Raw genomic sequence first — 22574 nt, forward strand, 5'->3', positions numbered from 1 at the left:
ATTTGGGACAGCACTGATAAAATTGTTTTTGCACAACGTGAGTAATAGGTGGGATTCTCACCACATTTTTTTTTTTCTCTTTAAAATATTTAGATCAAGTATTAGCAAGTAGAAAATATCTACACAGCCTTACCTAAAATGAATTCATTTTTCTCATTCAGCAGTCTGGAGTAATTATTGATAAAATCCAGATAATTCTTCGGTGTGACGTGGTTGCTACGTCTCAGTTTCTGTAGAAACCTCTTGCTGAAATCCCCTACAGATTCATGCACCATGACCATGTGCTCAATCACTGACTCAGAGATCTCTGAGGGGATTCGTTTGTTATTTCCTAAAGTTGGGCAAAAGAATCAGAAAATGGCAAAGGTTTAGGTTTGTCGGGGTTTTAAGAGCATGATAATCATTCTTACATACATCTAAGTCAGGCTTGGGCAAAAAGCAAGAGTCAAAAGAGCACCTAGACCTCCTGGTAGGCAGACCACATGGTCTGAAGATCTAGGAATTTTAATTTCACCCATTTAAAAAATCTATTTGAGTAAGAAATTTAATCCCAAACCATTTTTTGACTGGGGTTTTGAATCACCCATTTAGATTCAGGGTAACAAGCAAAACAGGAAATTAAATCACAAAATCTACAACTGCAAAGTAAAGAATATATTTCTTAAGCTATCCCAAAGGGTTAAAATTCTGACATTTTACATACCAACAAAGGATTGTGCAACTGCATGCAAGGCTTGGCGGGGCCAGGGCAAGAACCAGTCAATACCAGTATTATTGACAAGACCTTAAAATAAAAGGATAATGTTATTTGAACAATTCCTATGTGAAACAGGACCCTAATCTGCCAGGTAGTCCCATGCTTTGCTTTATCATGAATCTCTAGGATGTGTCTCATTTCACTCCTGCTTAGCAACATAATTTACCAGAATTCTCCTAGTTTGATAAACAACCAACTTTGCCCCTGTGTCCTGCCAACCCCTGTGCCATCCTTTAGGCTGTCCTGGTCTACAGGATGGCAGCCAAGAGCTGCAACAGGATATTTTAATGCCTGGGTTAGGATTCTCATTCATTCCCATCTTTTACTCTCTCTTCCAGGATTCTTTTCAGCCACCTGCTAAGTGCAGCATCCCCCAGGCTCAAGTGTTTTTTCTCTCAGTGGGTGTCCCTTTTTTGATTTTGGATATAAAACTGTTTCTTCTTACCACAATCCTAGTTTCATAATGATTTAATACCATACATTCTTCTGTAAACTACAGAAGAGAGGCTCAGACATAGGCTGTATATTTCCAGTTCAATGGGGATAACCAATTGATTTCCAGCTGTTCATCTGGAAAATTAGCTAATCTGATAAATGCTAATCAATAATACTCACTGATATGTGGTAATTAACTGGGGAAAAAATCATGCACTGTGAATCCTTAATCATGAAACCTGCTCTGCTTAGCTTTATCTGCCAGACATCTCTGAGTGTCCATGGAGACTTTCTCTTGCCTGCAAAGCTGTATTTCCCAGGGAAAGGAGTAAGTAGCGTGTACAAAGATACCTGGGAAATTTCTGCACCACATTCTCAGACTGTCCCCAACTGGGGACATTCCCAGGACAATGTGAAGGTTGCTTGCACATTTGTTTACAAAATATTGCCAGACACTTTCTTTAGCTGGGTGCATGCCAGCTTTAGTAGCTTCCTCTCCAATCTGACTTAGTATGGAGTCTTTTTCATCATCTGGAAAAAGGGCTGGCACCATTCCTGTAACATAAGGACAGAGGAATGCTAGTGAGAACAACCAGTATGAGAAAACCATATGGCTGGGTATAGGGTGGATGAGAAACCAGCATCACAGATTTTAAACCTAGCTCTGCAAAAATGATTCTGGATAGTTTTGAACGAAGCTATTAATCTGTCTGTACTTCTCCCCCAGGCCCCCCAGAAAACAAAGACAGTACTTGGGATGATGCAAGGGGATTTAGAGGAATAATTAATTCATTCTTGTTTGGCTTCAGCAACATGCACAAAATGTCACAGGAACATAAAGCTAAGAAAATCCTCTCAATCACGTGGCAAATATTTCGTAAGTTACCTAATGACTGAAATAAGCAGACCAGTAACAGGGAAAACTAGACCATGGAATGGGATTTGACACATCTGTCTTCAGATGAGGCTGTGCAGGAATTTCTGTAGAGAGGATGATCACACAGTGCTAGCTGCTGCTCATTTTCAGCTGCTGTGTACACTAAAACATACTAAATTGTGTGTTTGTGTATGTGAGCGTGTAAGCAGTTGCTGCAGTGAATGCTATTCAAAAGCCAATGGGTCAAAAGGTGGGTTGGTGGCAGTTGAAGATAGATCTCAGTCTTGGAAGAAATCTGAGACTCCTGCAACATCATGATCAGCCTGAGTTAACTCTATCACCTTCCCAGACACATATGAATGACTGTAACAAGATGCCAAAAAGCCATTATTAAGGCCAAGATCATTCCAGGTAATACTGAAAGGTGGTAATTAACTAAAGCAGCAGAGAGGACAGGGTGAAACAGTGATAGCTGGACCAAGGGTACATTTGAGATTGTGAGGCACAAATAGATACTGATGGGGAGTAATTGAGGCTGCCTAAGCCACCTGAAGTTAACATATTGTTGATGAATTCCAGGAAACTCTCTTCTGCTACATGGGCATCTGTAAACAAGAAGACCGTTGACTTGTTCTCAATGCCCAGCTTCTGGTACAATTTTTTCAAATCTTCTCGGAAATTATTCTCTCCGTATCCTCGACTCAGGATGATCTCAAATACCTGAGGATAAAAACATATACTGAGAAGAGAAGGATGGGCCCAAGACATGATGGCACCTCTGAATTTCAGTTAGACTGGATCTAGAGGTTTGGTTTAGCCCCTATCATCAGTAAATGTGCAAGTATCAAAATAATTGTGCACTACATTGGTTTTAAAAACTGCATTTGTACAACCCTGCTAGATTCCATTTTCAAAATTGCTAAGTGTTCATCCCCCTCTTTTGTTCTTCCTTTCCAAGCTCCTGTAAGAGACTGAAAGTACCTCTGAGAGAGGAACATTTCCTATCCAAAATATTATAGTATCAATCACAAGGTTCCTCAAGCAGCTCTGAGTGTTGCTGTACTACAGATAACTAACAAAAGCAGTAGGGACTCTTAGATGTTCTCTGCAAAACCCATAATTCTTTTTCTATTCCCAGTGCCAAAACCCAGATTCAGACACTGAGAGCTTCCTGCCCAGATCACCCACAGCCACCATCTTAGATCTCACCCTGACTTTCAATCACCTCACCCCGACTTTCTCTCCACAGGGAAGAGATGTCAGCCTGCTATTATCTTGTCTGTCTGATTTCCTTCCTTTCCTGCCATTTTAATCCTGATTCACTGTGGAGATGCAGAGTCACTAACCTCACAGCCAGCTGTATAGGCAGCCAGTCTCGTTAGGGACTGCTTTCCTGAGCCCCCCACTCCTATAAGCAGGGCATGCCCACGATCCATCCGTATGATGCGATGTACATGGATTAAGTGCTCCAAAGCATCATTAAAAAGAACCAGATTAATTTTCATATGAAATTCATTATATTCCTCCAAAATCTCCTGCAGAGAAAGGTGGACAGAATGTTACTAGGTGACCTATGAAGCAATTAATAACCTTAATCAAATAACAACCCATTTAGCAGCACTATTCCTTTCCCCTTCCTCAGCAAAAATAAACTATTGGTAAACACTGCTGACTCTGTAGCTGACCCTCAGTTTTCATGACTGCAGTCCCCAAATGGGAAACAGTGCACAGGAAATTGTGCACACAGAAAGGGAACAGATTGCCCACAGTTTGAGGCAGGCTCCTGCTCATTCCTCAGGCACAGAGTCAGAATGAGGCACAGTTTCAAGTTGATGCACAGTACCTGAAAGACAGCTTTTGCTGCATCATAGTCTTGGATATCCTCATAAATACGAGGTTCATCTTCACTCAGTGCTGTTCTGAAATCTCCAAAAAGAATAGGATCCCTCATGGCCTGCTCTAAGTCATCTTTGAAATTCTCTTCAATCAGGTTTTGTATATGACCTTGTACCTTCAGGGATATGAAATGAGTCAGACATCTGAGGTTATCTTCATTAAGCTCTTTTCAACTCAGCAAGCTGCATATATCTAAGTAAATTTTACTCCATTTCTTCCCTTAGTTCTCAAGGTATGAAACTGCCATCATTCTTTTAAGATTTGGAGCATTTTTCAGTTTGCATTAACAGCAAAAATTTGATCCATTGTTTAAGGACTCTGCTGGTTTTTTTCCCTACATAGTCACATTCTGATACAAGCCCTCCTAAAGGAAAATAATGACTTGAAGTGATTCAGTTTCCTCTGCACAGCTCTCACACTCTGTCACCCATGACACTGCTAATTCATGTTCCTGGACTGGCAAACTCAGTGACAGTCTCCACTCCTCCACCAGACCTACTCAGTCTGCCAATCACTTCAGAAAACTCCATGAGCCATGTTTTAAATTAATGGAGGAACAGAATGGTTAGCAAGGCTGCAGTCTTGACTGCAAGATCTGAGTGCAACAGTTGGCAACGTTGCTGTTGCAAATTAGTTGCCATAGACTACTAAAAATTGAAAGAAATTACTCACCAACATTTTGTCTGCTTCATTAATCAGCCTGTCATGGAAAACCCTCAGGCACTCATTTCTCCAAACTCTCACCATCTGGGTCACTGTTTGAAACCTACATTAAAATTGAAATATCAGACTGCACCAAATGAGCTGACGTGATTCCTAAGGCCATATGGTTGATAGCACTGACCAAAGCCTGGACTGACTTTTACTCTTTTCAGTTTTGTTCTTTTCATAAGGGCAAATAATTAATTGGCTTGCATTTTAACACCTGGATATTTTATTTAAGAAGGACTATCACATCACATCCCTGTTTGTCATCAAGAATAATACTCTCAGTGTAGGCTGCTCCTGAACATTTTGTCATTGTGGTGATGGTTTAATGAAAAGTGACCAAATGTGACTGATTTCATAGACCAAATTACCTCACCTTTACCCAGATTCATCCAATTTAAATAGATGGAGGACCACTGAAGACAATTTTTCTATTATTACCTCTCTGGAGATGTCAGAATGAGTCCATTATAGACCCTGGAAAGATCCCGCAGGTTAAAAATGTAGTGGAATTTGGAAGGAGTAGGGGGTAGGTCACGAATAATCATTTTATAAAGCTCCAAAGTACACAGAGTAATCTTGTCTGAGATGGCTGCTACAGGCTCGTTAAACACCTGCAAGTATGAGAAAGAAGAAGAATTTGCATGAGATGGCCCAGAGAGACCTCAATGCTATGGAATATATTCTACTTTCCATCTTTTAACCATGCTGGGTATATATCTGAGGGCAAGCACTTTCAGAACTCCCTATTCCTCTGTAGGCTGAACGTTCTGCATTTAAGTGTTTGGGACAGGGCCACCTTCACTCCCAAGCTTGCACAGTGCTGAAGGTAATATCAGATTCCATGACTGGAATTCCCAAAGCTCTTCTACAGCAGAAAAAATATGAACTGCTTTTTTTCTTACATAACACTGCAGGTTGCCTGCTAGTAACACAGCCTACTGCACTATATGAAATGGTTCACTGTCATTCAAGAAAAGGTTTGCTGAATTTTTTGTATTTGGTTATAGGCACCATAATCAAGTGATTCACATTTCAACCTGTGAAAAGCACCAGGTTCATAAAGTATCTCCTGACTTGAATCTTTACATATCACTCAAACACTTATCAAAACACTGTAAACTTGTCCTTTGTAAAAGAGGAGAGGAAGAAAAAGGAGGAAAGGAAGAAGAAAGCCTGAGAACAGAAGACTTCAGATCTTGTGATAACAGAAATAAATGTCTATTTAAAAATTAGAAACATGCTGAGCAACCATTTAAAAACAGTGAAATTACCGCAGTGTGGCCTTTCAGGATGGAGCTATAGATCAAATTCAGTGACTGCTCAGAAGGAAAAGGTATGTTAAAAACACTGAAGAGTGAGATGAATCGAGGGTCAACTTCATTCCGACCTCCTCCAGCTTTGCCCATGGCAGCAATAAACCCCAGGTCTCGAAGAGATTTGCAGTTCATTTCTTTACCACGGTCATACAAGATGCCTTTTTCCAGCAGCAGCTTCAATAGTGCAATGGGTTGCTGTGTGCCATACTCATCAACCTTTGTAATACAGAAGAGCCAAGATATTTAAGACACAGTCTATCAGCATGCCAATTACTGCTATAAACGTGGAAGTATTGTGCTTCACACTCAGGAGGATATTACAAGGACTAAAATGACACTTTGTAAAGCTCTAGGTCTGACTGTGGACATTCATTTCAATGTCTCCTATGAGAAAAGTGCCTCTCCTCCAAGACATACTAAATGCATACATACTCTTTTGCCCTGTTTGTAAAGGGAAAGGGATGGTTTCCTACAGTACACAAACTGAGGCAATATTAGGTCACAGAAACATGATTTTAATGGTATAGAGAAATGATCCAACATCATCTCTTTTATAGGACAAATATTGTATCAGACAGAAATACTCCATACTGCACACAAGTCCAACTCTTCTGGAGATCCTAAGCTCAAATCCAGTCATGAACTGGAGCGATTCAGTGGATCTGTGTATGAAGGGCCACTGCTGCCAGCCCAAATATTTCTACACTACCTTGCAATCTGTTGGCATCTTACCCTTGGCATATTCATATCATCCATGAAAACAATGAGGCGTTTTCCCATAGGAGGGCCATAGGTGTCTTTAGTTCTTTTCTCTATGTTTGTCTCTAGGTTTCTCTGAATGTCCATTGATGTTGTACGAGAAGAGAAGTTAATTACTAGCAGCAGCTGCAAAGGGGAGGAAACAGATGAGAATGGATTTGTACCTGTTATTTTAAATAAAGCATTCAAAAAATGTACTTAGCCTGTCAAACATAAAGGAAACACTTCTCTGGTCCATTTATTCACAATGCAGGTTTAAAACAAAGACAAAGAGTGAAAACACAGCTTTACAAATAAGGTAAAATACTTCATACATACATTGAGGTCTTTGTCCAGGTTGTTTAGGAAGTTTTGTGTAGTTGCTGTTTTAGATGTACCCGATACACCTACAAGAACAACTGGGTGTTTTACTTTTGCCATCTGTTCTAGTAACCAAGTTGTGCGTGTTGTATCCACTGTAGGCACTGAAAAAGATCAATAATGTGATCTCAGGTTAAATTAAAATGCAGTACAGCTGGGGGGACTGATATTTATAGCATAGTGTTGGATCAGACTCTCAAGGTATTAACATGCAGTTGCACAAAGACAACATCTGAAATATCCACTCACTAACAATGATGAAGAAAATTTTCATTGCTCAACCATCCTTTTTCAGCTTTTATTGTTGGGATCTTTTCTCATATAGATAGATTTTTTAAGCATTCATCTTCCATATAAGAGGGTCATGAACTGGTTAGGCTCCATTTAATCCCTTTTTAGAGGGCATAATCAGGATTTATTTGGATTATAAGCATTTTCCCAGAACTCTACAGAGATGAAATTTTTCTCTGTGAATAGCCTGCCACTAGGAACAAATACAGAGATCACATAATGAACTCTTCTGTCAGTGAAGTTAAGCTGTACTTGCTGAAGTATTACTGTAGAGTAACCTGCCTTAATTTGTCCTTAACCACGAAAAGCACCTGTCACCATTATACAGTGCTTGAAGTAACAGCCAATAACAGTCTTAAGAACACAATTTTGATCTACCAAGTAGAGCTAACATTTTTTCTAGATTTTCTGGCAAAGCAGTTTGTGGATCTATTGCTATTCTGGCTTGTAAAAGGCACTGTTAGCTCCAATAAGTCTTATTACCTGAAACAAGCTTTTCATCCTTTCCCCATTTCTTTATTACACTGTGCTGTAATTCAACTCTACTGATACTAAATTATGATGGCAGGAACATTAAATAAATTGATTTGTGCCGTCACAAGAAACTGAACCTGTGCAGATGACCTTCGGTACAGAAAAAGATTGTCTCATGCTAGGTGCCATGCACGCAGTGGTAGCACATTATAAATGAAAGGCATATCATCACTGTATTTTCTCTCACACTCACCTAGAATGTCAAGAAATTTTACTTGAGGTTTATGAATATATTCAGGAACAAGTTGCATCCAAGGTACCCACTTTTTTTGAAATCCATCAAAATGGAAGTCATACAAAGTTGGCAGCTGACCTGCAAATCATTAAGCCATAGGAGGTTTTCTAGGACATTGAAATATTTCAGAAGAAAATAATTTGAGCTGAAAGAGAAGGGTAAGATTCTGGACCAAGCTGGGCAACACTCTGTTCCATTTACTTCTCATTTAACCCACTAGGACATGCACCAAAATTCTCTCAGTCCAGCACTTAGATCATACTATTGCTTCTTAAGCACCTTCCACTGGCTTTCCCTTCATGTTTCATTTTTTCTTTCACTGTTTCTCTCTTCAGCTTGCCATAGACAAGTATAGTTCTGTGAGGGTAGACCAGTCATCTAGCATCAGTACCTCTACATGGTTTTCAGTGATATTCCTTCAGAGAGCACATTATTCTACCAAGATATTTAGCTGAAAGGAAGAACAATGATCTGCCTTCATGGAAACTAACACTTTTCTAATATAATCAATGTCATTCAGACTAAATTATGACAAGACCCTACCTGGTAGCTCCCCTGGCTTAGCCAGGATGTTGTCATCACAAACAACAGACATGCAGGAAATACGTTTAACATGTTCATCAAATTTAATTCTCCCAGCATCAAGAAGAGCAGCACCTAAGGAGGAATACAAAGCTTCCAAGAAAAAACACTCCAGAACATCAGGATAATCAGGCTGAACAACCAGAGCTTCCAGCATCACAGTCAACTGCACCACCTGTTTCAAAACAAAACAAAGCTGTAAACAGAATTGCCATGAAAAACACTCAATGTTTCAGGTGTTTAACTGTCTGCTTATCTTTACTCCTTACAGGTGTAGCTACTGACACATTAAAAGAGCAGTTAGGAACTGACTCTTTGTTTTGACTCTTGGTGCTCATCACTAGCAAACTGACATTTCAGCACAGATATTTCTGTGCTTTCTTTGGGAGGATTTCACTCTCTCCATCATTCCATTCCTCTTTTCAGATAAATATTTTCAACCTTTATTCTCTGTTCCTTACCATATTTAAATCTGATTGAGGAACAATGGTCTTCAGCCTTTCTCCATGGCTGCCATCTATAATTCCCTCTACAATCATATCAATAAGGGAGGGCACATATTTTTCAAAGAGACGATTCAATTCGGTTCTCTCTTGCTGAGGAACAAAAAGGATAATAATTCAGCTCACAGAAACCTGGAAAGCCAATTTTTGAAAGCAGAGCTTCCCAACAACACCTGGCTAACCAAGTATGATTTTTCTTGAAGATACCACTTCTATCAAAGACAAGGTACAGTCACATGAAGGAATGTGACACTGCATGTGTTGAATTCTCAGAAGGTGAGGATCTGTATTGCTCTGGTGCTAGCAACTAAGTTGTCTTAATTCTGCTCCCCATGCACTGGAGTTTTTAATCTAAATTTAAGAAATAAGGCTCTAAGCAATCTCACTATTACCTCAGGAGATGAGGCAAACTGATTTCTTGGTTCTTCAGTTCTCAGAAACAACCAGAGTTAGAAAAACTGGGAACTCTCTTTATCCCTCTGCTGCAGGCCTAATGATTAGAATTGCTGTCAGAAATTGAGACTACCCTTACAAAGACTGGGGGGGTCTACAGCTGTCTACAGTTCAGCATTTAGTATAGATACTCTCTGAACAAGTGCAGAAATTCCCACCTCATTTTCTCTTCCTTTTATCCACTTCTCCCAGGAGGGCATATACCTCAGATTTTTAGGATCTACAAAGACCATTCCACAGCGGGACACCGTGGCAGGAGATGCATACTGTAAGTCACCAACCTATCAGATAAGCATACAAGATAATTGTACACTTAAACAAAGAAAAGACCCAGTCACTGTTTTTAAGGTTATTAGATTCATCTGTACCTAATCCTTCCCAGATATTAAATTGCCATGCACAATTTAACTCATTGCTTACCTCAAACAACAAAGCACAGTGAGGTTGAAGTCTAATCCGCTCGCCATTTGCCAGGGTCAATAACCTGTTGTCGTCCATGACAGAATTCATGTTTTCAACCCAGAGAGCATCCACATCTCCATCAAACAGAATGTACCTGTGGATACAGGAGCCAGAGGGCACTGACTAACCTCTGATTTTACTAATATATTTAAGAATTCAGATGTCAGCCCAGGTGTTTTGAATCCTCCCATTCATTTCTGATAATTGCATACTTTCCATCCATCTCACAGAGGCTGGAAACTCACAGAAGACATAAAGATCCTTAGACATTTTCTATTTATACAGCATTTGGGTCTTTTAATAGTTCAGTATCAAATATATTTTTTTTAAATGTTGATGTAAAACTCAGTATCTAAAAATCATCAGAATGATTTCTAGCTGTCTACCTTCTCTCTTTTTTGTCAGTAGGTCTGTTGATCTCCCGAAAAATGTTTGACAGAACTCCATCTGTCCAGTCTCGTGTGATAGGGTCAAGGATCCCATACAGCTCAATCACACTCATAGCTTTAGGGTTCATTGTGTAAAGCTTAGTCAATAATCCTAACCTAGAGTGAGAAAAGCAATATTAAAATGACAAAATGCCACCTCATGTTATAACCCAAACAAATATTGTGGTCAGCTATTGATTTTTCATGACCGCATGGAGATTAATTACTCAGCCCATGCCACATTTACATACAACCTGAATTCTGTATACCAAACTCTATACTCACTTGCTTTGGGCCTGGCACAAAGCATTAATGACAACTGACTTGCCACCTCCAGTAGGTCCAACTACCATCGTGGTATGTCGAGTTAGCATGGTCTCATAGAGCTGAACTACTTTATCCACCTGAAAAGTAAATATTAATTCAATAGACTGCTATCCATAGTTCTCCTGTGGAAAAGACTAATCTAAGCTTTCCTGGAGACACTCCAGAGTGCAGCAAAGCCTATCCAGCCTAATGTTTAGCATTTTTTTATACCTGGTCTGGTAAAATAATATAACCCCATTCTTCCAGCACTTGTTCCACAGCATCATTAAAGTTAGGGTAGCGGACTCGAGGGCAATCCAGGCCAGGAAACAGATCAGAAATTAGGCCAAGAAAGAGAGGTACATCTTCAAACACAAATTTAGGAAGATTCATATCTCGTAGAGCTCTCATCAGTACAACTTCCTAGAAAAAACACAGCAGAATCAATGTTTATCAAACATCTAACCAACTATCTAATATGTAGTAAGTTCAAACACTCTAAAAAATATTTCCTGATTACTTTAGTGCAGCTTTGAGAATGTTTTCTTGGCATCAGTCAGTAGTGGAAACAAAGGTTATTTCATAAGAACTAAGCAGACCAATAGCAAAGTATAATACACTGCCTTTTTCTACTGTATTAACCCAACACCACATGGCTGGAGTGGACCACATCACATGATCTGATGTTAAAATAACCAACTGTTATATGAACATATCCAGGTTCTGTAGTCCCCCTGAGAACATCATTTAGACTATAGCTTCCTGCCAACCTGCAATGTGCATCTCTTCATAACCTTGTATGAAAGGTTCCCTCAGCTGTCTCGAAGTCTTTAAGAAGAAATTTGAAATAGAATTTCCCTAAGCAACTGGGTATCAGAACTGTACAGAAATAAAAACTAGGTTTAAAAGAAAGCCATAGAAAGCAATGCAGTGCTGAATAACTTCCATTTATAGGTTTACTACATGAGTTACACAATTGCACAACTAGAGCACTCACTGCTCAAAAAACACTTTTGTTATTCATCCAGAGACGTTCATCTGGCTGCTTGCATTCTGGACTTAAAAAGAAATAGAATAGTTCATTTTCTACAGATTTCCCTGCTTTGCCCTCAGTTCTGATGGTAACTTGCTGGCAGAGGGCATGATGAGACTGAGTGAGAGTAAGTGAATTATGACAAGTAATATAAATGCTCCTAGTTCCAACACAGACAAGCTGCAGCAGATGTGTAAACACATCCTTTTCCTAATGAAAAAGATGTAACAAAATAGTAAATCTACCTCAGTGAGGTCTGGTGATCCCCTTTTCAGCTCTCCAGCCATCACCAACACTGATTTAAGGGCTCGCAGTCCAAAATCATAATGATGTTGCTTAGAAAGCTGTTCCTTTGCCAGCTTGTATAGCACTGTCATCTTTTTTGCAAGGACCTGTTTGAGATTTTAAGTTAGAGAAGCACAAATGTGTAAGTCACAGCCAAACACTGGCCATGCATACATGGCTATGGGTAGCAATAAAATTTTCTTACCTTTGCCATAAGGAACCCTTCAGAAAAGAGCATGATTTCACAGATTTGCTGAAGATCTGGTACAATAACAACCACAGGCCTGAATAAAGCTTTTACAGACTCAGGAAGCTCAGTCCGTCCAGCATAACCAGGATTCATTGTGATAAAAATGGCCATTCGGCTGTCAAGGGCAATCTCCTGTCCTTCAAACTAAAGGTATAAGGATATGTTAGAACAATGTGAAATTGGAATGCTCAAACAGAAACCCAGCAATACTGGGGCACCTGCTGAGGACAGCATGTTAAAATATTTAGCTTTAGATAGTCATCCAGATACATTCATCCCACTGTGTGTATCTTCTCACTGTATCTTGCACATAAACATCAAAACATTTCACATTTCTCCATCACATTTTCTATCTGAGGGTTTAGAATTCCAATAAAGATCAGTAAACAAAGCCTCACAATCCACTTCAATTTGCTCTTATCCCTAATTAGTGCTACAGCATTATCCCATTTATTTACAATTATGTTGTATAGCTTACTTTTATCTTACTTCATAAAGGAAGAACCTAGCAAATCAGTAAGGACCTAACATCTCTGAGAGCACATTATCTGGAGATTAAAATGCCCAGCACAGATGAATTACAGAAGAGGCAGCCTTTTGATCTAATGAAGGGGTCTGACTCTGAACCAGCCTCAAAAACAATATCAGCTTTCACAATTATTCTTCATTTTTAATATTTACCTGAAATCTTTTCACATGATTCATTAAAGCTTTTCGAATAGTCTGAATCTGAGAAGAAATGACTGAAAGCACAGATGCATCGATACGATTGAACTCATCAAAGCATCCCCATGCTCCACACTGAGCAAGACCAGACAAGATTTTACCAACTGCCTAATAAGAACAACAAGAAAAACATCTCAGCAATGAATATATGAAACATTCAGTGTCAGCAAATTTTGGAGTATGCTAAAACTCTTAATGACTGGGTAAAACCTCTGGATATTTACATACGCAGGAGATAGCAATCTGTCATGAGGTCTTGCAATAATTACTTTCAAAGTGCAGATTGCCTATGATGAGCTTGAAGAGATCATCTAGTCATTGCTCTCCCACTTGAAAGCACCTGAAGTTCCTTCAGGGATTTATTCTAAATAGACATTTTTACTACATTTCATTATTAATTAGCATGGGAGGTACTTATGCAGAAGTTCAGAGTATGTCCTCATCCTGGACATTGAAAAAGAGCAGTAACTGGTACTTTATGAGACACCACCAATCTTTAACTCTTACTTTGAAGTCCATTCCTTCTCCACAGTTTGTCACTACACACAGTAAGCCCAGGGCTTTGGCCAGATCCTTAGTTGTTTCTGTTTTTCCTGTACCTGCTGGGCCTGCTGGTGCTCCTCCCAGAAACATTGATAAAGCCTTTGGAGACAGACCAAAAAGCAAAACAAAGCTTGGATTACACAGGTTGGTAGCAAAATTGCAAATGAACCTTCAGGTATAAAAAGCTTTAAATTGTATCTGTGAATGCATTCTACATTATCTTTGAGGCAAACAGATTAGAAGGATATCACAACTGATCAAACACATTAGCCTTCACACTGGCATCTAGGAGACAACAGGAAGTAGCAATCAAACTATTATGTGATTGCCCACAAGCGTGTCTAAAAAGGGTTTGTTAATAAAAATCTCCTTGAGCATACTTGTGTGAGCGTGAGGTAAATGCGGTCGGTGAGCGGGGTGATCACCAGCCGTCCATTCAGCCCCATGTACTCGTAGCCATAGCCAAAGGTACCAGTGCACTGCCGCACACTCAGGTCATCAGGCTCCCGCACCCAGTAGAAACGCAGCTGGCTCTCCCACTCAAACTCCTGAGCCTGCAGAATGCTGCAGAAGAGAGACTTGCTCACATGAGGTAAAAGCATGGAAATGCACTCTCTGCATTTGATATTTTCTCAGTAGGCTGGAGGGGTGGTTACCTGTCTCTTACAAATGTATCAACAATGTCTCTGGCATGGACATCAATAATGAGAACAGTGTTGTACTTTTTCCTATCGTTTTTGCTCAAAGGCATTGCAATGCGGGTAACCAGCTCATCAATCTGCTTGTGCATCTTTTTAGCATAAAGTTTCATTGCCTGCTTTTCTCCCTTCTTCACTTTCCGAAAGACATCCTCTACCTGCCAAGTCCACCACACCTGATTAGCAGCTAGCACCATCATGCCTTGATAGAGTAACATCCAGTCAACTCTGTGGGAAATACAGTGAGAGAGTATGAATTTACTGTTTATTCTATGAGGAAAGGAGAAGAAAGGGAAAGCGAACTAGGAAGGGGAAAAGGAAGGGGGAAGAGGAAAGGGAAGGAGGAGGGGGAAGGGGGAAGGGGGGGGGGAGGGGAAGGGGAAAGGCCTCTGAGAAAAAACATACTGTACACACAGTAGAAACAGAAACTCAAGAAATGAGAAATTAGAAACTATAGGTAACACACTTTTTTCTGGTCAGTTTAATACTGCATATGCCTGTATTCATATCCTTCTGCATACAGAAATACATGCTAAATTGTGCAAAACATTTAAAATTAAATCTTTATTTTCCTCCATTGCTACAGGCTCACAAGAACATACAAGGTATTTGTGTTATGCTTGACAGTTATTGTTTCACCTGCTTCTGTCTTCGCAGTATCGAAAAATAGCTTCCTTGGTAAGGAGTCTGTTTGTGCGTCTCATTTCTTCTAGCACTGCTGTCATCCAATTCTCCACTCTGCCTTTGGCAGCTACAGCCTGTCGGAACTCCATCACCTCCCCCTCAGCTGAAATCATGGCTGTAGCAATTTTCTCATCACCATCACCATCTTGAAACCTCAGGGAGGCTATGTTATCATACATCTGAAATGCACCAATAAAGAAATGCAGCAGCATTTTAGAAACAAAGCTTCAAAGATATAATAAGTACCTAGCCCCCGTTTAATCCTGAAAGGACATTTCTATGGACTTCAAAGAGAAATGGGTGTGACTCTAAGTAATCAAATAGAAATGCTGATAAACAGCTCAGCAGCCCAACTGCAGAGTAAGCAGGCAAATGGTCTGGACCAAATGACACTGAGTTGTTTTTTTTCAGAAAATAAAGAAGGTTCTTTAATGATTGATTATTCTGGTGTATCTTGAATGTTCCTCTGCTAGCATTCCTCTACCTTAACTCCTGCTGGCCAGTGTGAAAGCCTGGAGAGACTATTCATCAGACATAATTTGGTAGCTCAGAATTTTCTTCAAGGTGCTTCCAAGATGTGCTTTGTGTACAATAAATATTAGCATATCCTTAATAGTATGTACAATATAGCCTGTTAAACTTTTGTAAAGCACCTAAAAGCACAAGCACTGTGGAAAGCCAGACATTGTTACCTTTATCATGTGTTCTTGGACACAAAGTGGGTTACCACTGCCAAGGATACTAAGCAACTCCTCATCAGATATAAAGAAAAATCTTGGGAAAGCATTTCGCTTGGAGTCCAAATAATCATTCAAGCTTTTCTGACATTTCTCCAGCACATCATCTATATGATGCAAGTCTGACAGACGATTTGGGGCTTCACAGGATTTTCTTATTGTTGGTTCTTTTACAGTTTCATCCATAATCTACACAGAAAAAAAAGGAAGTTTAGGAAGTACTGAAGAGCAATAGATTATACTGAATAATTTTTAACTAGTAACGAAAGCACATAGGCAGCACAAGCAGTATAGGTTCTTACAGAATTGAATTAGAGTTTTAAATATTGTTTCTGGTTGCTGCAGTGGTACATGAAACATGAAGACACCATGCTTGAAAAGCTGAGAGCATGAAGATAATGCTGTAAAAACAAGTGTAAGCAAGACAAGCCTGTGTCCCAATGCATACAAGCATAAGAATATACACGCAAGACAAGCCTGTGTCCCAATGCATACAAGCATATGAATATACACAGCTTAGTTTGTTACAATCATAGTAAAGTGTGACTGGTTTAGGCTATGCCTTTAAAAAGGGACAGTTACTGAGACACTCTAGCTGAATGTTTTGGTGTAAGAATGAAAACAAAGATAATTCTAAATTAATTTCATTGATAGATTAGTAGCAATGTAACTTTAAATTTTACTTTTAGTTCAGTTTGTCTCAGTCAGTCTGTCTGTTTCAGTCTGCCTGAGCAGCTGCTGTCTTTCTGTGCTCGGCTGACCTTGGACTAATGAGATAAGAAACTAATTCTTTTTCTTCCCTTAGTTTACGCTTTGAACTAACACGATTTTCCCCTTAGTAATTACTTTTCTCTCTCTAACCCTTTTTGGGAAAAATTATGTGTTGGTGAGAGAAAGTTCAGTTCTCCCCCCAACATAAAGGTAAAAAGCTGTGTCTGATGAAAGGAAAAAGGGCTTCTGCCTGTCCAGTGCTGCCAGTCAAGGATCTGTCCAGCTTAGCTAAATGAAGAGAAGTCCTTCAAGTATGGCAGATATAAAGTAAAAGACCAGAGTTCCTGAGTTCCCCAATGTCATACCCAGTTCAGTGAAACGTATCATTCTCAGGTTTATAAACAGCACAGAAAAGCACTAACTAACTATGAAACTGGAAGCAAAATGCACTAAATAATTATGCTGTGTACAAGTCAAGTCAGTTACTTGCCTTTTTAAACATCCTGTCTACATTGTCAAATATTTTGGCTTCCTCTGGAAGCTGTGATCTGATATCTCCACCAATAAAGATGCTCTCCAGGTACATCCATTTTCTCTGAACCACCATCCAGATCTAAAACACAAATGTTACCATCAGAGAAACAAAAAAAAGTGTAACAGAAATCTCTGTTTATAAATAATAAACATTAATTATTTAGTCCAGCACTTTCCTCCCTACCTCAATTACTTCACCAATTAATGACAGAGTTTTTTCCCAGCAGTGAACAGTTGAAAGGAAAGGACCCACAAATCGGCTGCCCAAAACACTCTGAAGATTGGCATTGTTGTCATCAAGAAGCTCTACAATTTCATCTACAGGTCCCAGAATAAAGCCTCGCTTCTCAGTGCCTTTGAAGTATATTTGTACAGTGAATTTCAGATGTTCCCATGTTTCTGCTATTTCCTTCACACCCTGCATGTGAGCATAAAAAGATGCATGTTGCAATCTTTGAATACCAGACAACTATAATCTTGGCATAAAATTATATCAATTAATTCAGCAAAAGTTTTGCACAGATTTTCTAACTCTGGTTTATAAAGAAGAGTGTGTTTCAAACTATCATGATGAAAACAGAAAGGATCTTTCTTCAGATCCTCTTTCATAGACCAGACTTGCTTGTAATAACTGATACCCAATATGCTGCTGCGAAAGTCAAGATAGTAAGGATTCTGCCCTATGTGTTACCTGATTAACAGAGCTATTCATCTCAGCTGCCATCAGTTACATCATGGCAGCTCCCTGAAGATTGGCTGCCATACCAATGTAAAAAATCTCATCTATAACATAGACTGCTGTCATCTATGGGTTTAGTTTTATTATGATTTTCCACATTACCTTCTCAATGCTAAGTTCCTTAACAGCTTTTCCGACTATTTCACTGATAACATCTGAGTGCCTGTGAAGTTCCATAGCAAACATATTCTCCAAAGTGAATGTTTCTGTTGTCATTTCAAAACTCGTCCCTGTTCTCTCCATAAGGTCTTGCCAATGCCTGTTTTGAATTGACACATCAACAATTGTACCAACCACCATGATAGAGTAAAAATGAAAACAATTGTAATTTCAGATATAATCATGAAACCACATTTGGCACACTACTGTTTAAACAAGAACTAATGTTTTGAATACATAAAGTATCCCAGCCATCTTAGTGACCTCGCATTACACAAGTTCATCAAGCAGAAAAGGAAGTTTCAAGCTGCAGGACATGGTGTGATACCAGTAACTGAAATTAAGAGTTTTAACAAAATAAACATCTTGTGTATATAGAAAGTGGATTTAAATCAAAGCAAACCTTTCTCGTAAGGCTTCATTTTTCAAATCAAGCAACAAAGGAATGGACTCTCGGAATGCCTTCATTTTTCTTTCTAATTGGAAGGCCACTGGCATACTGCGTACTTGTTTGGGCAGCTTTCGAAGAGCTTTAAGAAATCCTTCAATTCCTTCCTGAAGAATCTGAACATTGAGGTTTATCCAGAGTGTCTGAGACCATTCCTTTTTAGCTGCCTAGGAACAAGGTCATCAAGAGGAAAAAAAATCATATTTCCTTTTAGTTCTGAGCAACAGTGAAAAAGTCTTTCCACTACAGTAGGATCTAAAGACCACAGCCAGGTGCAGAAGTAATTGTATTAACATTCACAAACAGAGAGGTACATGTCCAAGAGACATTCATTGCCAACCACAAGCAGTCATATAAGAAATAATCAAAAGGAAATGCAGAGACCAGGAAAAGCATCCCTAAGAGCATATCTTACAGGGAATTTAATTTTGGAATTCAACTTATTAAAAAATAGCTAACATCCACTAAAGCCTGAAATACCCACTGTCATCTGCACATACATGATATCCAGAAGTAGTTCCACTGAACAGGAGACTTTTTCAGTAAAATGCCACCCAATAATTATTAGGGGAGACAGGTCTGCTCCTATCTGGTAAGAGTATGTGGTTGGTCCACTATGGAGGCACTGTTAGTCCTGGTATAATATCATTAAAATCATTCCATCATGATGGTCAATTTCAGGTCACTGCTTACTTTATGTAAAGGCTTATAACAGACCTGATAGTTACTAGAGGACAATGCAGCCTCTTCTCCTCTCCCCCACCTCTGCTGTATGTGTGTGCATGTGTCTGTGTAAAAGCAGTGCAGCACTTACTTTTTGTAACTCATAAATTTCATAGATCTGCTTCAGACCTTTCATATCATTCTGTGCTTTCATTAAATCAGGGTACAGTGTAGCTGGCAAATCAAAAAGTTTCTCAACACTGCTGAGTTCCTGACGAATTTTTTCCAATTTTTCCACTTCTTTTTCAAAAACGGCCATGAGTTCCAGCCCTGGGAAAGCAGGGGAAGTTTTCTAGGTAAACAGTTCCAGGGATGATGGGAAATAAATATGACAACATTTGCATATAGTCCAGAGAAGTTATAGTACTAAAAATGTCACATTTGTGGTTCATCAGTTTGTATGTTAATGAGGAAAGCACAATTTTATTGTTTTCAATAAAATTTTCAGACCTGACCAAAGATTAATATTTCAAAGGCATCACTTCACACACATTTACCTCTGTCAAGATCTTCCCCTACTGAACCAGGTCCCTCCAACATGAATTTATGGAAGAAACCTTCTATCTCTTTGTTGTAGTCCTCAATTTGCTGCTGTGTAACCTGAAGAGAACAGTATTCAAATTGTTTTCTTTTCCTTTCCTTTCTATTTTTCCAATATTAATTACAAATATTACCTTTGTGAATGACCTTTTTATGCCTCCAAGGTTGTGATCAACTTCTGATGCTTCAAAGAAGAGAGTCTCCCACTTTTCCTTAATCTTGTCGGCCACCTCTTGTTCTTCTTCAGCTACCTAAACCAAAACAAGTAACATCTCTCATGAGAAATAATTAGTCACAAGAAAGCAAGGAATATGTTCTCACAGTATAAATTTGTAAAACAGAAAACCAGCATCAAAGTGATCTGAGTCAGATTTAAACATATGTCCATTTTAAAGTAAAGATCATGTTCTGAGCAGGGGGTTGAATTAGACAATTTTCAGACATTCCTTCTAGCCTCAACAATACAGCGATGCTGCAAAAAGTCTTCAAAGGAAAGCATTTATTCATACACATGAGGCATTTGTGTCCCTGGCACAAATCTAAGATGTTTTCTGAGATGCACTTACTGGAACATTGTACATTTTAAGTGTTCGGTATCTCTCCCAGATGTCCAAATATTTCAGTTCCACTTCAAAGGACATGCCTCTGATCTCTGCAATTGTGCTGAGGACAATTCTGAGATCTTCCAGGGAATCAGGAGGTTTCTTGAGACTCTGTGATAATCTCTGTAATAAGTAAAAATAATTTCCAGATGCCACATTGACAAAGCAATTAACCAGAAATATAATGATGAGTCAAACACAAAACACAAATAAAAACCATGAAGATTCATTTTCAGTCTTTGTGATAAAGATAAAAACAAACTGAATACACCTACCTGAATTTCCTCCTGAAGACTGAGGAGTTCCTCTTTTGCAGACTCATTAAGCACCTTTCCAAGTGAAATCACCCAGCCTTGAACATTCTCCTGCACTGTGCAGGCTAAAGAAGCCAGATGTAGCCTGATAAATTGCTCATCTTTAATCAAGGGCTCTTGAGTCACTTCCTGAGCTACCTTCCTATAGAGCTGAAACTCATCATCAAAGGTGACACAAGAAGGTTTCTCTACAGCAAACCTTTCCATGACAACGCCTTTGTCCGTTTTCCACAACAGGTTGTACCTCTGCCACTGGTTCAAATATTTGTGGAGAGAAGTCAAGACTGCATGCACATTCTGAATGATGAGAGTAGCCTGTTCAATTATCAGAGGGTTCTGGAAGATATCACTGTAAAAGCTGAAAATGAAAACTTCGTCTTCCTTGACACGCTGAGGAGGGCACTCAATACATGTCCCATGCATCCATCGTACAAAATGCTAGAGTTTTCAAGACAGGGTTGAAAAATAGTTACTTTGTGGAGATATTTTAGTCAACTTACTTCTAGAATCATAGAATTAGTTAGGTTGGAAAAGACATTTAAGATCATTGAGTCCAACTGTTAGCCCAACACTGACAGGTAATCACCAAACCATGTCCCCCAGCAGCACTTCTAAGTGTTTTTAAATCCTTCCAGAGATGGGGACATCATCACTTACCTGGGCAATCTGTTCCAGGGTTTGACAATCCTTTCAGAGAAGACATTCACCATTATTTAAGAGACTATATAGAAAGTGGTGTGAATGATTTCTCAAATCACTTGTTTTTCTGACAGCAAGAAAAGAGGTTACATTTTCCCATAAATTTGAGAGCTAACTTCATCCTATCAAAACCTTTCCATGCATTACTTAGTCACTTTTAAAACTGCTGCTGAGCAACAATATGGCACAACACAGAAATAGGTATGAGATGGAGCAGGCTGGATGAAGCAGTGGAGCCATACAGCAAATCTGAGCCTAGGAAGCACAATCAATATAAATTTATTCATTTTAAGTGACACATGGAATTATTTCTCCATCAGCACACGGCAGGAATAGTGCCACAATATTTGGCTAGAAGACAGTTCAGTGTGAGCATATTTATGCAGGGAAATGTCGATACACCTTTCTTAGCAAGCTAGATTTTTAAATTACTATTGTTTTCTTTAAACCCACTATCCTGGATGTGATTTTGGTGCCCTTCTCCCAACATCTTCTGGAACTTTTCTTGAACTTTTCTGCTGCTTTTGAGGAGAGGCAGAATACAGAGAAGGTTACTCACGTTCCTTATTCCACTAGCTCATTCATAAACAGAAAGCAACATCTGCAGTGCAATCTGAAAGGCATTTCTTTCTGATTTACGCTGATTTACAGAACCAAATCATGTCCCTACACTGGCAAAACTGCTGAGAAATAAAAAAATAATTTTGCCAGAGTAAAAATCTCATTAAGATTTATGACTCTTTTTTTCCATTGTCATCAGTTTGTAAAATAAGAACACTGTACTGGATATTTTGATTCCGAGATAAAACAATATGATCTTCTCTTTGACATTTGTGCTTGCCCAAGCTAAAGAAAGATCAATTCATTATAATCACAAGGAAATACTGGCAACATGTAAATCTTTATCAAAAATCACCTTAGTAACCTCTATACAGTCTACGATACATTGTGCAGTCATCCCACCAATTTCACTGGCGTTAGGTTGCAAGATAAGCTCAGGAGCAGACAACATAGCTTCTATTTGGAACAGTGGGATATTTGCAAGAACAGCTGCATTAAAAGCCTGCAAATTCCTGGGAAAGAAAACAAAAATCTTGTCAAAGATCATGATACTCAGGTACTACCCCCCACAGAAATGCCATACAGAGACTGTAATTTATTCAGGTATGTGCTTAGATCTGTCTGAAGTCAGTTACCACAGATTTCAGCTGGAAACACTGGTGTGTATCAGAGTAAAATTGTCC

General features: G+C 39.1%; 1 protein-coding gene across 1 annotated transcript in view; it reads right to left on the reverse strand.

Annotated features, from left to right (window-relative positions):
- DNAH10 (dynein axonemal heavy chain 10) overlaps positions 1-22403 on the reverse strand; it is a gene marked incomplete at its 5' end in the record, with an annotated part of 42214 nt that extends 19811 nt beyond the window's left edge. The window contains 37 exons of the mRNA XM_068157103.1: positions 134-331; positions 704-784; positions 1544-1747; positions 2618-2789; positions 3416-3604; positions 3913-4080; positions 4638-4731; positions 5115-5287; positions 5948-6208; positions 6725-6877; positions 7070-7215; positions 8130-8249; positions 8715-8928; positions 9215-9349; positions 9868-9990; positions 10130-10265; positions 10558-10716; positions 10885-11003; positions 11137-11328; positions 12184-12330; positions 12429-12617; positions 13155-13307; positions 13707-13841; positions 14123-14306; positions 14399-14668; positions 15080-15303; positions 15817-16050; positions 17063-17185; positions 17291-17524; positions 17948-18104; positions 18408-18619; positions 19267-19445; positions 19673-19775; positions 19850-19966; positions 20282-20440; positions 20593-21069; positions 22247-22403. Of these exons, the coding sequence (XP_068013204.1) occupies positions 134-331; positions 704-784; positions 1544-1747; positions 2618-2789; positions 3416-3604; positions 3913-4080; positions 4638-4731; positions 5115-5287; positions 5948-6208; positions 6725-6877; positions 7070-7215; positions 8130-8249; positions 8715-8928; positions 9215-9349; positions 9868-9990; positions 10130-10265; positions 10558-10716; positions 10885-11003; positions 11137-11328; positions 12184-12330; positions 12429-12617; positions 13155-13307; positions 13707-13841; positions 14123-14306; positions 14399-14668; positions 15080-15303; positions 15817-16050; positions 17063-17185; positions 17291-17524; positions 17948-18104; positions 18408-18619; positions 19267-19445; positions 19673-19775; positions 19850-19966; positions 20282-20440; positions 20593-21069; positions 22247-22403 (6491 nt within the window). The remainder of the gene's footprint in view (positions 1-133; positions 332-703; positions 785-1543; positions 1748-2617; positions 2790-3415; positions 3605-3912; positions 4081-4637; positions 4732-5114; positions 5288-5947; positions 6209-6724; positions 6878-7069; positions 7216-8129; positions 8250-8714; positions 8929-9214; positions 9350-9867; positions 9991-10129; positions 10266-10557; positions 10717-10884; positions 11004-11136; positions 11329-12183; positions 12331-12428; positions 12618-13154; positions 13308-13706; positions 13842-14122; positions 14307-14398; positions 14669-15079; positions 15304-15816; positions 16051-17062; positions 17186-17290; positions 17525-17947; positions 18105-18407; positions 18620-19266; positions 19446-19672; positions 19776-19849; positions 19967-20281; positions 20441-20592; positions 21070-22246) is intronic.
- Between the last annotated feature and the right edge of the window lie 171 nt (positions 22404-22574).

Source organism: Melanerpes formicivorus, unplaced genomic scaffold (genome assembly GCF_026170545.1).
Source record: "Melanerpes formicivorus ecotype bairdi unplaced genomic scaffold, bMelFor1.0.p_v2 SCAF_36, whole genome shotgun sequence".
In the NCBI taxonomy this organism is placed as follows: Eukaryota; Metazoa; Chordata; class Aves; order Piciformes; family Picidae; genus Melanerpes; species Melanerpes formicivorus.